General features: G+C 37.7%; 1 protein-coding gene across 4 annotated transcripts in view; it reads left to right on the top strand.

Moving 5' to 3' along the window:
* Positions 1 to 15,386, top strand: part of arhgef18b (rho/rac guanine nucleotide exchange factor (GEF) 18b) — a 57,248-nt gene that overhangs the window by 24,987 nt on the left and 16,875 nt on the right. For all 4 annotated transcript variants that reach the window (XM_067396422.1, XM_067396425.1, XM_067396423.1 and 1 more), the window contains 14 exons: positions 447 to 572; positions 652 to 769; positions 847 to 1,101; positions 1,374 to 1,450; positions 1,539 to 1,717; positions 1,809 to 1,882; positions 2,133 to 2,318; positions 2,465 to 2,611; positions 2,944 to 3,062; positions 3,506 to 3,568; positions 3,828 to 3,875; positions 5,062 to 5,541; positions 12,846 to 13,170; positions 15,261 to 15,368. In XM_067396422.1, the coding sequence (XP_067252523.1) occupies positions 447 to 572; positions 652 to 769; positions 847 to 1,101; positions 1,374 to 1,450; positions 1,539 to 1,717; positions 1,809 to 1,882; positions 2,133 to 2,318; positions 2,465 to 2,611; positions 2,944 to 3,062; positions 3,506 to 3,568; positions 3,828 to 3,875; positions 5,062 to 5,541; positions 12,846 to 13,170; positions 15,261 to 15,368 (2,305 nt within the window). The remainder of the gene's footprint in view (positions 1 to 446; positions 573 to 651; positions 770 to 846; positions 1,102 to 1,373; positions 1,451 to 1,538; positions 1,718 to 1,808; positions 1,883 to 2,132; positions 2,319 to 2,464; positions 2,612 to 2,943; positions 3,063 to 3,505; positions 3,569 to 3,827; positions 3,876 to 5,061; positions 5,542 to 12,845; positions 13,171 to 15,260; positions 15,369 to 15,386) is intronic.

Raw genomic sequence — 15,386 nt, forward strand, 5'->3', positions numbered from 1 at the left:
CCCAAAATGCAACACGATTATGACGTATAATTTACCCCAGCACAAACAATTCTGTGATATATTAAATATTTTTTTTAAACATTTAAAACACACATATATACATATAGAATACTGTATTAAACAATTTTGTAAGGGGAAAAAATAAATAATAAATCGGCTCCATTGTGGATTCAAGTGATCAAGGGTTTAGGACGTTCCAGTTCAGCCCATTGCAAAGGTTCCGCCAGTAGTAGGCACTCATGCAACGTAAGCAATGATGTACATCCGAGTCAACGAGACCGAGTGAAGTTAGCGAGGGAAGGGCATTTAAAAAATTAACTGGAACGCAGCCCAGGACTACGCTTGTCACAAGTGTAAAGAAGAAAATATTGGGAAGGAAGTGTAAAGCAAGAAGTGTGACAAACAGCATATGTCAAACAAGTTATTTTGTGTGTATCTGGTTTTAGTTTTCTGGAGAACTTGGAGAGCGAATGAAGGAAAGTTATGGGGATTTCTGCAGTCGACACACAGAGGCTGTCAACTACTACAAAGAGCAGCTCCAGAGCAACAAGAAGTTCCAGAATCTCATGAGAGTATGTTGAGATCTTATCTCAATTGCTAGGTTGTCCTCAGCACTGCTTTGAATCATTTTCTCACCTTATTGTGTTTCAGAAAATAAGTAATCTGTCAATAGTGCGGCGGTTAGGCGTTCCAGAGTGCATCTTGCTGGTGACACAGCGAATCACCAAGTATCCTGTTCTTGTGGAGCGCATCCTGCAAAACACAGAAGGTTGGTCATTATTGTGCCATAAATTTATCCAGATATTATGAACGTGCAAGGTTATAAACACTTACTTCTCGTTGCAGCCAGGACAGAGGAACATGAAGGATTAGCACAAGCTCTCGGCCTAATCAAAGACACCATAGTTCAGGTGGACTCCCAGGTCAATCTCTACGAGAAGGAAGCACGGCTCAGGGAAATCACCTCCAAGATGGAGCCCAAGTCCCTCGGGAAAATCAAAGATGGACGTGTCTTTCGTAAGGAGGACCTTTCTCAGGGCCGCCGCATACTCTTGTTCGAGGGTATGGTAAACTGGAAATCAGCATCTGGTCGCCTCAAAGGTATTATGAGAACGACAATTTGCATGCATAAGTACAAAGCCCCTAAAGGGACATTGGTGATGGTGGAGAAAATAAAATTAGATGGGAGGAAAATGCTTTTGCATTTTCACCCTTTTCTTGAGAACGCAATACTTTTCAGAGAGATTATCGAAATATCATTTTTCCTCTCATCTAAATTTTTTTTCCACCACAAATGTCCCATTGGAGATTCCAAACATAAGTCTGTTTGGTTCATAATTGACATTTGAGATTCTTCTTTGCTTCGTTTGCAGATATTCTAGCTGTACTTCTTACCGATGTTCTCGTCTTGTTGCAAGAAAAGGATCAGAGATATGTGTTCTCAACCGTGGTGAGTATGATATGCACTTTAATTTTGGTTCATACAGGATGAGAAATTATTCATCTTAATGTACTCATCTGTGTTGTTTTTCTGCTAGGACAACAAGCCATCCGTTATTTCACTGCAGAAGTTGATTGTGCGAGAGGTGGCTCACGAGGAGCGGGCCATGTTTCTCATCTGCGCCTCCTCGAACGAGCCCGAGATGTACGAAATCCACACAGCCTCGAAAGAAGACCGTAACACGTGGATCACCCACATCCGTCAGGCCGTGGAGAGGTCTGTGTTCATCTATCACCACATTAGTGTCTATTTACTTCTATCAGCATTTTTTTTTTTAAACCGTTCTTCCTCTGTTCCTGTCCATCAGCTGTCCACATACAGAAGAGAGATTGTTTAGTGAGGAAGAGGAAGCCAGAGTCACCCGGTTCAAAGAGTTTCACGGTAAATGCAGCATGTAGATTGTTTGTTAATGATTTCGTAAATCATTTTGATTGTGTGATGGCTTTTTAAGAGCTTTGAAAGATCTTTTGTCACTAGAGGGCGCACTTGCGTTTTAATAGTGAAATCTTGCTGTCTTTTATTTGTCAATTATTATAAGCACATGTGCTTTATGATGCTCTTCTGATTTAAAATAGAAAATACTATCTAATGCTTCACCTCTTGAACATATTTTACTCTGTCTTTTACATAGATCGCCTGACGTTGAAGGATGCTCAGATCGTCCAGAGCCTCACGGAGAAGCTGCAGTTGTTTGCAGAGCTGGCTGAATCTGTGGCCGGTCTAGAAGACACCAGCTCTCGCTCCCGTCTGCTGCTGCGGGGGGACGCCTCTGACCTCCAGCAGGGGGAGCAGCTGCTCAAAGGAGCCATTACTGAAGGTAACACATCTGAGCAGCTCACACAGGTTCAGGGCCTGAATAATAATAATAATAATAACCTAGCACTGGCAACTTGCATCTGGTCGCAAGCAAGATTGTTTAACAGCTAAATGTAGTTATTGAAGCGTATCTCTGTCTTTCTGTAGTGGAGAACCTTCAGAACCTCCTGGCATCTGGAGCTCGGGAAACATCTCCACAGACTGAGGGGAACCAGAGTCCGTCCTTGAGTCTGCTGCCACGCAGAGCAGACACTTTCGGCGGATACGACAGCATTGCTACCATACTGCCTAAGAGTAAGAGCCATTACATATGATTAGACAGATTATATATATGTTCCATTAATGGGGATTCACTGCATATTTGAAAGGCTATGCATCCCAGTTCGCATAGTATCTGTACAATACAGTAGGTAAGATTACAATTAGTATGTCTCACATCATAATATGTTGAATATAGTGCTTCAGATGTTCCTGGATGCTCTTCAAATATGCGTGCATGCAATCTTTTGAGGCCTAATTGCCCACAGTCTCCTTCACCAATCATGTTTGTGGTGTTTATGTGCATTTCTATTTTGTACCTTCATGATATAAGTTTGTAAATCAGGTGTAATTCTGTGTTGAATCAGACGGCAGTATAAAGAAGAAGGTTCCCGGAGCATCCGGCAGGACCAGGGACCGGAGTCAGAGGGCCAGCTCGGATCCGCTGCTCAAAGAGGTCTACACGTGTCAGGACCAGGATGAGCCGGTGAGAGAACGCACATGTAGCCGTTTGCCAAACACACGATGGGAACATGCCCGTGTTTACTAAACGAGGAGAGTGACGCCAGATGATTTGGGCAGGAATTTTGAACTGTCATTCCGGTCAAGATGTCAATATATAACCGTCAGGTTATAGATTTGATGTTTAAATGAAATGATTTGATGTGATATATATATATAAATTAGTATATTATTCTACTTAATATATATTAATTCATTTATAGAATATAGTATCTTATAATGAATTAATATTTTTTTTATAGTTATGTGTATTACTATCTATGATAATATTATAAACTATGATAAAGTACTACATTACTCATCTACCATGAAAATGTCTTTGAATTATCTTCATTTGGGGTTTTTTTCAGCAAATATTGATATACATGATATTATTTTTAATTCATTTTAATCTGTCGTCTCTCTCAGGACGAGGCCTCCTCACGTGGCTGCCACAAAATGTGGTCCAGCTGTAAATTTCCAGAATCAGAGGTGAGAGCGCACATCAATTTGGAATTGAGAAGATAATGTCTCCCTTTGTTTCCCTTGAGATAAAAGGCACATATTGCTTCTCATACACCTCCCAATACATATCTGAGATGGTAACCTTTGCGTTCACCGCACCTAATGGGCAGTTAATGCAGCCATACTTCACTTGGCAGGAATGTGGCATTGTGTATCGTGAGAATAATGTCTCTGAATATTGAATCATCCTGCCAGTAATGTTGTCCTTGTTTTCCTGTTTTACCAGTTCTATGAGCGAGTGCTGCTGCTGTCCCAGAGGCTCTACAGTTTACAGGTAAACACAGTGATGTCTCACTCACTCTGACAAATCCAGATAAGATCTTGTTTAATGGAATTAAATTCGTCAAGTGACTCTTGGCGTGCTGTGCTCATTTATTTGTGAGGTGTTCAGATGTCCACAACATCTGTAATGTTGTAGTTAAACAGCTGCCTTTCTTTCATTTGTCTTATTTTTTTTGGTTTATTTTGTTTATTCATTTATTATTTATTTTGTTTGCTCTTTCATTTGCTCATTTGTTCATTCAAATGATTTGTTCATTCTTTTTTCGTTTGCTCTTCTTCTGTTCTTTTGTTTCATTCTTTTGTTCTTCCATTCGTTTATTCTTTGTTCTCTCTGTATGTTCTTTTCTGTGATCATTTGCTCCTATGTTCTTTTGATTTCCATTCGTTCTCTACTAATTTGTCATTTTGTTTTCTTCTATTCTTTTGTTTAGTTTATTCCTCAACTTTCATTCATTTTACTTATTTATTTTTGTTCTTTCATGCTTTCTCTTTCATTTTGTTTGTTTTTACAACAGTCCATTGTTTCTCTCTGGCCTTTCGTTCTTTATTTTGTTTGCTCTTTCTTGTGTCTTTGAATTTTTTTCATTTTCTGCTTTGTCTTTTATCCTTCTGTTTTTGTTTGTCGCTTTTGTTATTTTATTTGTTCTTTTTAGTTTTTGATTTGATTTTTGTTTGTTCTGTTTTTTATTTATTTTGCTGTTGTTGTTTTTTGTTCTTTCTGTTGGTTTGTTCTTATGATAGTCTGTTCTTTCTTGCTCTTTCTTGGTCCTTAGTTAATTTTTCTTTCAATTGTTCTTTAATTTTCTTGCATTCTTTTGGTTTTCTTTCTTTCTTTCTTTCTTTCTTTCTTTCTTTCTTTCTTTCTTTCTTTCTGTCTTTCTTTCTTTCTGTCTTTCTTTCTTTCTTTTTTTTTTTTTGTTAATGCTTTTGTTTGTTCTTTTGACTTTGCCTTCTTTCTTTTTTCTTTCGTTCGTTCTATTTACATTACATTGAATTTACATTCTCACCAGACACTTTCTTACCAAAGCGCTTTACAATACAGTACACAAATCATGTTTGAGCAAATACAAGGACAGGCAGCTGAGAGGACACAACGCTTGCTAAACTAAGCCTTCGTTACCAGGAAGCTCTTAACTACTATCCAAACATTAAGTCCTTTCTCTCTCCTTCCCCCTCAGGCCATAATTTCCCAGCAGGACAGCCACATCGAGCTCCAGCGGACCTCTCTCCTCACCGCCGAGCGGGACCGTCCCGGCAGCCGGAACCGTGGCACCGACGTGCTCCTGGAGCAGGAAAAGCAGCGCAACCTGGAGAAGCACCGCGAGGAGCTTGCCAACTTCCAGCGGCTGCAGAGCCAGCATAGGCAGGAGCAAGCACGCTGGGAACGGGAGCGGGAGAAGCAGCGACGGCAGGCCGAGGCCGACCAGCAGAGGCTGAAGGAGAGGGAGGAGGAGTGTCGGCGGCTGGAGGTGCGTTTGGCCGAGGAGAGGCAAGAACTGGAGAGGCAAAGACAGACGTACCAGCAAGACCTGGAGAGGCTGAGAGAGTCCACACGTTCGGTTGAGAAAGAGAGAGAACGGTTGGAGCAACAGAGGAAGTTGAAGAAGCACAACACGGTACCGAATACGGCAGCACTGTACGCACAGGAAGTTGGACAGGTGAGATGCCACCTGACTCTAGTTGTTTCCATACTTTCTATCCGTCTCCACGAGATTCTTGGTTCTCTTGGATGGCCACATAAGCTAAAGCTACTGAACTATCTAAAGTTCATTTAGACAGGTAACTAAATACTTCCTAATCATCATACCAGTTCGACTAGTTGACACACAAGTGTAAAATTACACACAAAATAGTAAAGTCACCAAGCACCAAATTCTGATTTTATTGCTCTCCAAAAAAAGTTCACCTGAATGAATCTTTCAGCATTCAAACAATTATGTTTAGCATCATGGTCAAATATTTTGTAGAGTTTTTATTTATTTTTTTTATTATTATTATTTTTTTTTAAATCTAATTGTCATAATTCAGAAATATTATTACAATTTAAAATAGCTGTTTTCTATTTCAGTATATTTTAAAATGTAATTTATTTGTGTGATGCAAAGCTGAATTTCAGTGTCACATGATCCTTCAGAAATCATTCTAATATGCTGATTTGATGCTAAAGAAACATTTATTGTCTTTATCAGTGTTGAGCAGTTGTGCTGTTTCCTATTTTTGTGGAAACTGATACATTTATTTGATGAACAAAAAGTTTAAAAGGAACAACATTTGTAATGAAATAAGAATATTTGTAACATTTAAAATTTCTTTACTTTGACCTTTGATAAATTTAATGCATTTTTGCTGAAAAGAAATCTTACTGAACACAAACTTTTGAATAGTAGTGTAGCTAAAAACATCTTGATAAGTTATAGCCTTTTAATGATATTCAGTATTTCTCAATTTATTTCTATTTTGAAATGGCTTGAATTCTTTTTTTAGTCAGATATTATCACCATCAGTTCAAACAAACAGCCATTGTTGCCACACAGTAAAATTTTGATTTTAAAAATTCAAGAGATTTTTCAGTTATACTAAAATATTTTTAAATAAATGTTTTTGTGTACCAATATAACAACATGGTAATAAAAATTCATATTAATTTGTATTCATATTTTTATCAATACCTTATGAATCGATTGGAAGGTTTTAACTGAATCTCAGAAAAGAATCAAACTGAACAACACTGAAGTTAGAAGACTGAAGTTAACTCGAATCTGTCATGAATATTTGATACATCGCCCAGCTATTCAGGGAAATGGGAGCTGGCATACATGAAATAATCATGATGTCACCTCCCTGCTCTCTTTCAGTGCCACATGTTGTTATTATAAATGACAAGGTGTAGGTGTGCCAGCTGAGAGCTTCTGCCTTTCCCACGGTCTCCTTTCAGCTCCACTGTACAGGACAATCGAAGGGAACAATGTGGCACTGTGAAGTTTTCATAGCAGTGGCTTGGCTAATCAACCTGCCACCCTTGCCCTACCTGTTTGCTGATGAGCCTGCTAGATTACCCAGAAGGCTCTCTGAGAAAAAGCGGACACTCAGACAAGCGTTGTTTGAACAGTCTTAACCGGCTCACAGAAAAAGTCCCTGTGTAAACAGCGCATAACAAAAGCCACATATTGTGAGATTTCCAAGTCTCAGTACTGAAACCATCCCACAAATCTACTTGCATTTTGCATTTTTGTTCAACAGTTTGACTGGCTCCATCTGTTTTTGGTCAAACTCAGGGGTCTTCGTGATTTCCTTCAATCATCTTAAACTGATTTGAGCAGCACAGACTGTCTGTCCATTTGCGTGTGCATACTTGATGACTAACCCCTTTCATTTTGTCAGATTACTCAGAAATGGACACTGGACAAGGCGTCTCTCAGCCTCCGTTTAAATGTGGCTGTGGAACCTACAGAAACGACAAACTTTCCTAATGTGCGTAATGCTGTGACGTTAGCGATTTATAATAGGCGGTGACCAAGTGAAATGCAATCAAGCCAGGATCGATTAGCATCAGTGTTAGTCGTTTTATAGGATTAAGGAGGAATGTACATTTAAAGTTTATGGTACAAAATCAAACAACCACAGGCGGGCTTGTGTTTGCACTGCTGGGATACAGATGAGCGTGAATCAGTGCTTTAGTGGTGAAGCCTTTGGTACATTTTTCTACTTGTATGTAGAAAAAAGGGATGTGAGAAACTAGTCAAAATGACTAGTTGATTTACCACTGTCTAGTCAACTATTCATTGCATGATTTGAGGTAAATCTAATTTAACTCAAATCATGCAGAGATATTACTGTACTTGTTTGTAGGGCTGTACAAATTTGGCCAAATATTTTGTGATAATCTATCAAATATGGCTCAAATATAAAATTGATATAATTAAAATTGCTACTACTACTACAAAAGAATAAATATATTTAGTTGGGTTAGTTCACCCAAAAATGAAAATTGTGCCATTAATTACTCACCCTCATGTCGATCCAAACACGTAAGATCCTCATTCATCTTTGGAACACAAATTAAGATATTTTTAATGAAATCCGAGAGCTTTCTGACCTCTGACCTACGTTGACGAATAATTTTCATCATTATTTTCATCAACGACATTTTTTCACAGACGAAAACAGGACGATAACTAAATGAAAACAATCTTTGAACGAAAAAAAAACTATGACGGATTGACAGCAACAAATAATCAATCAACTGATTGATTCGTCAACAAATAAAAACTAGACGGAAATGTTAGGGAGGGACATTTTGGGAAGAGATCCTGTCCTGCGCTGCAGATGCACACATTTGAACTGTAACATACAGGAAATTAATTGGCATACACTGGTTGCATGTGTCATAAAACACTAAAAAAAATGTAAATGTCTGGGAGAAAGCGAAGAGCAGGCATATGGATAAATATGAAAAAGTGTGACAACACAAACAGACAGACAGCTTACTAGTACTGAATTAAGTTCTCGTTCATGAACAGACAAATACACACAACATTATGTCAAAATTAGTCACATAAACACTGTCTTAAGAAAACGTAAACAGTTGTGAGAATATTGGATGTGCATCAGTGTATTGGATCCCAGCATTTGGTCTTAAAGTGACAGCAGCCTAATAAACCTGCTGCCGTCTGTGGCCTTAATATTGAAACCACAAAAGACTCACACAGAAAATCACTCTCTTTTATAGCTGCTCTTTAACAGCTATAATAAGGATGTTTAATAATAATAATAATAATATTAATATATGTTTTCTTCAGGAGTAGGCTGTATAATGTGTTCAGAAATTTTGCATTACAATTTAACTAAACCCATTAGATAAAACCGTATGATATTTAGTCGACTAAAACTAAAATATTTCAAATTGACATTAGCTTTGTGCATCACGGCCTTAATGCAACACTGATGTCAGATGTGATGCAACAGCTAAAGATGTCTCTGCATGTGTATTTTTACCAATAGTTCAAAGTTTTGGAGTGCGAAAGTAATATTTGGGGAATGTGTAACAAAAGCTGTACTTTGATGGCTGGAAATAAATTTAGACAGTCAAAGTTACTCTTACTTTTAGTATAGCATATTGTTGTCAGTGAAGTTACATCTCTATTTTATTCATTTTTAAGTCATCACCACTAAAAACATAGATCTAGATAAGCTTCAAGCACGAGCTAACAACCGACTAGTCGACTAATCGGGGTTCCTTCCCTAGTAAAGTGGGTTAAGAATCTCACGTGTTTTTTTTTTTAACATTTAAAACTAACGTTAATTAACATTTCTAATGTCCCTAACAGTAAGTTGCCACAGCTCTGCTGTTCATTGTATGTTTTTGAGGTCATGCAGGCACGTCCGGTCATGCCCGGCCTTGTCAGATTTCCTGTGATCTCGTCTTATCTCATGTTAGTACGGCTATGAGTACATAGTAACCGTCTCTCGGTGCCAGCCTACAGACCTTGTTTAAATATATGCCATATAGTAGAGATTTATTTCGACAAAGACAATTATTTGCAGAAATGTGGTTTCAGATGTTTTTCGGTTCATTTAGACAGTTCTAGTTTCATATGAGCGTTTGTGAGTCAGATAAAGCTCATGGATGTGTTTTTGTCAATGTCATTTTTATGATTTCACTACGATTTTATGGTTCACTAAATGTACCGTTCGTCTTTGTTTTGAGTTCCAACTGTTCCCTGGACTAGTTTTATTATCCGCTGTATTGTGTATTATTCGTCTCAGTGTCGGCTGTCATGTCAGATATATTGGGGGTTGTTTGACCTGGATGAGACCTGTTCTTTTGTTACTGCCTTAGTCACTTCCTTTTGTTAAACCAGAGCTCAACTCTTTAGATAACGTCGAATTTTGGTCTTTCATGTGCTGTTTTTTTTATCTTATCTCTCTCTTTCACTCACTCATACAGTGCAGGTCAAAAGTTTGGAACGTTTAAGATTTAAATGTTATTGCAATATAAAAATGGCTGTTTTCTATTGTAATATTTTTTAAAATGTAATTTATTTCTGTGATCCAAGCTGAATTTTCAGCATCATTACTCCAGTCCTCATTGTCACATGATCCTTCAGAAATCATTCTAATATGCTGATTTGCTCAATTATTATAGGTACTCAATTTTTAATAATGGTTCTTTTTATTATCAATGTTGAAAATATTTTGCTGCTTAATATTTAATATTTTTGTGGAAATCATGATACATTTTTTTTTTAGGATTCCTTGCTGAATAGAAAGTTCAAATGAACAGCATTTATTTAATATAAATCTTTTGTAATATTATAAATGTCTTTACTGTCACTTTTGATCAACTATAATGCATCCTTGCTGAATAAAAGTATTAATTTCTTTTTTTTTCCCCTTTTTTTTTTTACCCCAAACTTTTGAATGATAGTGTATCACAGTTTCCACAAAAATATGAAGCACAACTGTTTTTAACATTAATAATAATCAGAAATGTTTCTTGAGCAGCAGATCATCATATTAGAATGATTTCTGAAAGATCATGTGACACTGAAGACTGAAGTAATGATGCTGAAAATTCAGCTTTGACAACACAGGAATAAATTACATTTTACAATTATTAAAATAGAAAAGTTATTTTAATTTGTAATAATATTTCACAATATTACTGTTTTTACTGTATTTTTTGATCAAATAGAACTTCAAAAATATTAAAACATCTTAATCATTCCAAACTTTTGACCTGTAGTGTGTTCAGTCAAATTTGATGTTCAGCTTTTCAAAGGAGGCAACTTATATATGGCCGAGTATATTTTGCTTTTGTAAGATTTATATTCCACATTCCTGTTTCCAAGGAGTCTGTCTTTGTGCTGCTTCATCATACAGTAAAAACACCCAAAACAACCCTTCAGAAACAGGTATTTAGCACCATGATTTAAGAGCCATGTTTTCAGCAGCGAGCCCTTCCAACCAGCCCGTGCGCAGCAGAGTTGTTCCAAATGAATATTTGCCTGGAGTATCCAGGGAAGTCTTGAGTTGGGAAAACCGCAACGTATAATTACCTGCCAGCACCCTTTCATTAATACCAGCGCTGGAATGCGGCCAATCCTAATTGTTTATGTGATGTCAGTCAAGTCTTTTTGCCGAAAACCTTGCACACCCCTCGCATTTTTACGCTCTGGAAACCTTATATTTACCGAAGGCACCTTAAGGACTGGGAACAATGAAGCATCTGTGCTGGGATCCCAGCGTTTGGGAAAACTACTTGTTCCACGAAGACCAAGATGGTTCAAGATGATGTCGCCCCTGGCCTGTTGGAGAAGGTCAGGCTTTTCCATCCTCTAGATGATTGAGGATTCCAGAGGAACATCTCTAAATGTTCTCCCAAACAACATTTTGTCCCTTTTTGGTGAAATTATGGAAATTGGAGGGTGGAATTGTGACTTGCTGAAGCATAATGAACAGATTCAGGAGGGTGGCACTAGTTTCCATCACATCTTAAGGTGTGGAGAAGATTGGCCATCATCTCCACACCTTTAAGTAGATGAGACGGACAGGACATGATTATTCAATCTTTATCATGAGCCTAAGGGTAATGTCACGGTCAATTATTTGAACTCATTTTCAAGGTTTACGTCAAGGTTTTTCCCAGGAATTGCATAATCAGTGTTGGGCCCTTGAGCAAGACTTGGTTGTTCCTCCAAAGAGTGTACACTATGTCCTTTGGATGAAAAGGATTGGGAGGGAGCTGCTCTCTGACTGTTAGTTGCTGATGTGCATTAATAATCTTTACCTTATGCTTAACTTAGTCCTTTCATGTGGAGCTGTCTTCAATTTGTGTTACATTTTATGCACTCATCAAACGTCTTTGTTCTGCACGCAGTGGACAATGTGTTTTAAATTTAGCTTCTTCCTTTAAATCCCAAACTCTTTGGACTGGATTTCCTACATGGCACATTAGCTGAGCAATTCCTGTGTATCGTGCTTAAACATGAACGTTGCTCTCGAAGTTTAAACACAGTGGAGGTGCATCTCAACAAACTTTTTGGCTCAAAATATTTACTTTATGCTTTATTCTTATAGTAGATGTGTTCATTCAAAGTAACAAGTGAGGAATAGTTTAAGGCATTTGATTTATCGCAGCAATATTGCCTGTATTGTTTGACATCCTGCAGTTGGTACAATTCTTAGTTATGAATCCACTTTACGTACATTGTCACACTGAATTCAGTAAAAATTCAACACAAAATGCAAACATCTAATGAGCAAAAAAGCTCAATGAGGATGTTCAACCACAAAAAAAATTGTAAAAAAAAAAAACAAAAAGGGAAGGAAAAGTTGGCACACCACAGCTGAGAATTGAAAACAAATTCTTACCACTGAATTCAGTACAACAGATTATGTGAAAATGGCTTTCTGTACGATTTACTCTGAACAGACAGAACGTTTTTCTGTGAATACATAAAAAACAAAACATTCCTGCGTAAATGCTCATTTCAATATAAATTGTTCCTAAATATGTTTGTGTATTTGATTCTGTTGTTTGCAAATCCATTCTCATGTAATTTGTTACATTCAGTTCAACATTTGTAAAGCCATTTTTGGATAAATTGTTGCATTTAATTCAGTTTTTTGTAAATACTCTCTTGTATAAATTGAAACCATTCAATTCAATAATTCAGGAATCCATTCTTGCATACATTGTTGCATTTAGTTCAACAATTTGAGAAAGAAAAAAAGATTCACATTACTTAAGAATTTATACAAACTAGTCTTTCACGAATGATTCTCTATGATTGTAACTGAAGAGGTCCAACATTTTTGTGGATGCTCTTTATCTTTGAAAAAAATGGAGTTTCATCCTCATACTAATGCAGTTGATGAATTAAGATGTTCATCAACCCATTTGCCTGAAATTGCTTATCTACATGTGGTGTTAATGTTTGCATTTGGCTTTGTGTTTTAGCTTTCCGTTTCCTCCAGCGTCAACGGTGAGCTGCTGTTTGGCAGAGGAGGGGACCAGGCGCTACCTCTAAAGTCGCACCTGAGGACCACTCTCTCCGCATCCCCCGCCGACTACCCAGAGCGCCCTGAAGTCCACTCGCGCCGGGAGAGCTCCTGCAATACCCTGCCGGCCAAGACGGAGGTTCCCATCCATCTCATCAGCACCACAAACCAGCTGCACAAGCCGGGCAGCGTCCAGCAGCAGATACCGACCAAACTCGCCGCACTCAGCAAGGGCAAGGAGAGGAGCGGGAAGAGCAAGAGTGCGCACCGCTCCGAGAGTATGGGTCAGTACCGCACTGGGCAGTTTGCGACCACCTAATGACCTTCTTTGGGAGTGAATTTTCTGATTCCTAAATCCATCTGTTTCACAGCTTCTGTTGACATGAAGCAGATGCTGCTTCAAGAGGAACATTACAAATTTTGCTTTGTGCTGTCATTTTTGTTACATTTTACTCCTAAATTGTCATTATTATAATGCAGAAACTCATTCTCATTACCGTGCTGTAAAGAAAAAAATGTTTTCATTATTTTAAAATTATTTGAATACATTTAAATGAAATATAATTTAATAACATAAAAATCATGAAGGTATATGCTAGTCGATGAGTTGAATCAACTCCACAGTAACTACATAAATTTATCCACTAACTATTCAGAAACATCCAGTTTCATTCTCAAACTTGTAACTTCTTCCTGAGTCTCTTCATCAGTGTCCGAGTCCGGTTCGAACATTTAAGGCTGAACACCGTTCCTGACGATCATCATTTTGTCTGTTTGAGATTCTCCAGCTTTGTTGTTGTTGAGTATCCTAAACATGAGCTGTTTAAGCTCCACCCTCTTCTGGAAAGGGGGCGGGAGCAGAAGCTCATTTGCATTTAAAGTGACACACACACAAAAAAATGTGTTTTTCCTCACACCCAAGTAGGGAAGAATTTGACAAGCTATAATAAATGATCTGTGGGGTATTTTGAGCTGAAACTTCACAGACACATTCTGGGGACACCAGAGACTTCGTTTAACCCTTTCAAAAGCGCTTCAGCTTGTATATGTGAACAAACCAAGTGATCTCAGACCCCCCCTAAAAGGACCCAAAAAAGCGAACTGTACTCAGACCACCTCTGAGTACGGTTCGTTTGTGGGTCCATTTGTGGTTCGATTTCTTTGTGATATGTGAAAGCATCGAGGTCCGCTTTGTGTTTCGTTTCGACAAGCGTACCTTCAGGCTCGCCATTGCCGATGTTCTGTCTTTTACGTCACTGCTGACAACAAGGTCCATTCACGATCGCATTCCTTTGTTACACTTAATATATATACTACTAATGATCACTATCAGCATGCAATCTTTAATATTTACTAACCCATTATGTTTATATTTATATAGTAAGTTTCATAGGTTTTTTTGTATGCATAGAAAAAAATGTTTTAGTAATGTTCAGCCTCTATTTTGTTTCAACTTACATGTTCTCTAATCAGTAAATAATAATAAACTTTATTTTCTTTTATTAAACATTTACACCATTTATTTATTTATTTATTTTATTATGAGCTATACATGGCACATTTGAACTATGAAGGAAATAGATATACATTTAAAACCATAGATATGACAGTCTTCCCAAGTAATTGTAAAATCTTCCGGTTAAAGTTCTGTCACTTCCAGTTTTATTTGAATACAAATATAAATAATTTTGAGATGGTTACAGATACAGGCTCAGATGCTCACCACTAATATAAATGCTGTTAATTTATACCTAAATTAATTACCAAAAGTAATTAATAGAACCTTACTGTGAAGTGTTATTATTGTTCTTTTTCTGAGCTTCAATAGATTTAGAGAAGACATGAAGATTATAGTATCAAATGAGGTTGATTAAGTTGAGCCAGTCTGATGTGATAAACTTCTGATCAGTTATCCACTGCTTATTTTTTCTACATTTTTTTTATTTTAACAATTGGAAAGATGCAGCAGTGTTACTGAAAACACAGAAAGCCGGGGTCTGAGTTCTTATGAAGTTGTGGTGTGAACATGAAAGGGTCTGAGATCAGTTCAATGCTGAAGAGGACCAAAAAAAGAACCGGGTTCTCTTTTGAGTCCACTAGATTGTGAACACGTTCGGCTGGTTCACTTTAAGTGCACTGATTTTGGTTCTTTTAAAATGAACTATATGTGAAAACAGCCTTATATTACATCTTGTGAAAGGGGGCATAAGAGGTCCCTTTTAAGATCAGTGCCAAACAGAGCAGTTCACTGTGGCATGAAGGCAGTTTGTCTCTATTGTGGTAGATGATGTTTTTGGGTCAGTTTGTGACCACCTAACAATATTCTTTGGGAGGAAATTTGCTGATTCCTAAATCCATCTTCACTTTTTCACAGCTTCTGTTGACATGAAGGCGACGATCAAGCTGTCAGCGAGGGATTCGGATGGAGGTCACAAAGCACGCCGGCCCATCAGCCCCCACCAACCACAACATTCGCACTCAGGTAAGACAAACAACCGCA

This window comes from Chanodichthys erythropterus, chromosome 10 (genome assembly GCF_024489055.1).
Source record: "Chanodichthys erythropterus isolate Z2021 chromosome 10, ASM2448905v1, whole genome shotgun sequence".
Taxonomy (NCBI): Eukaryota; Metazoa; Chordata; class Actinopteri; order Cypriniformes; family Xenocyprididae; genus Chanodichthys; species Chanodichthys erythropterus.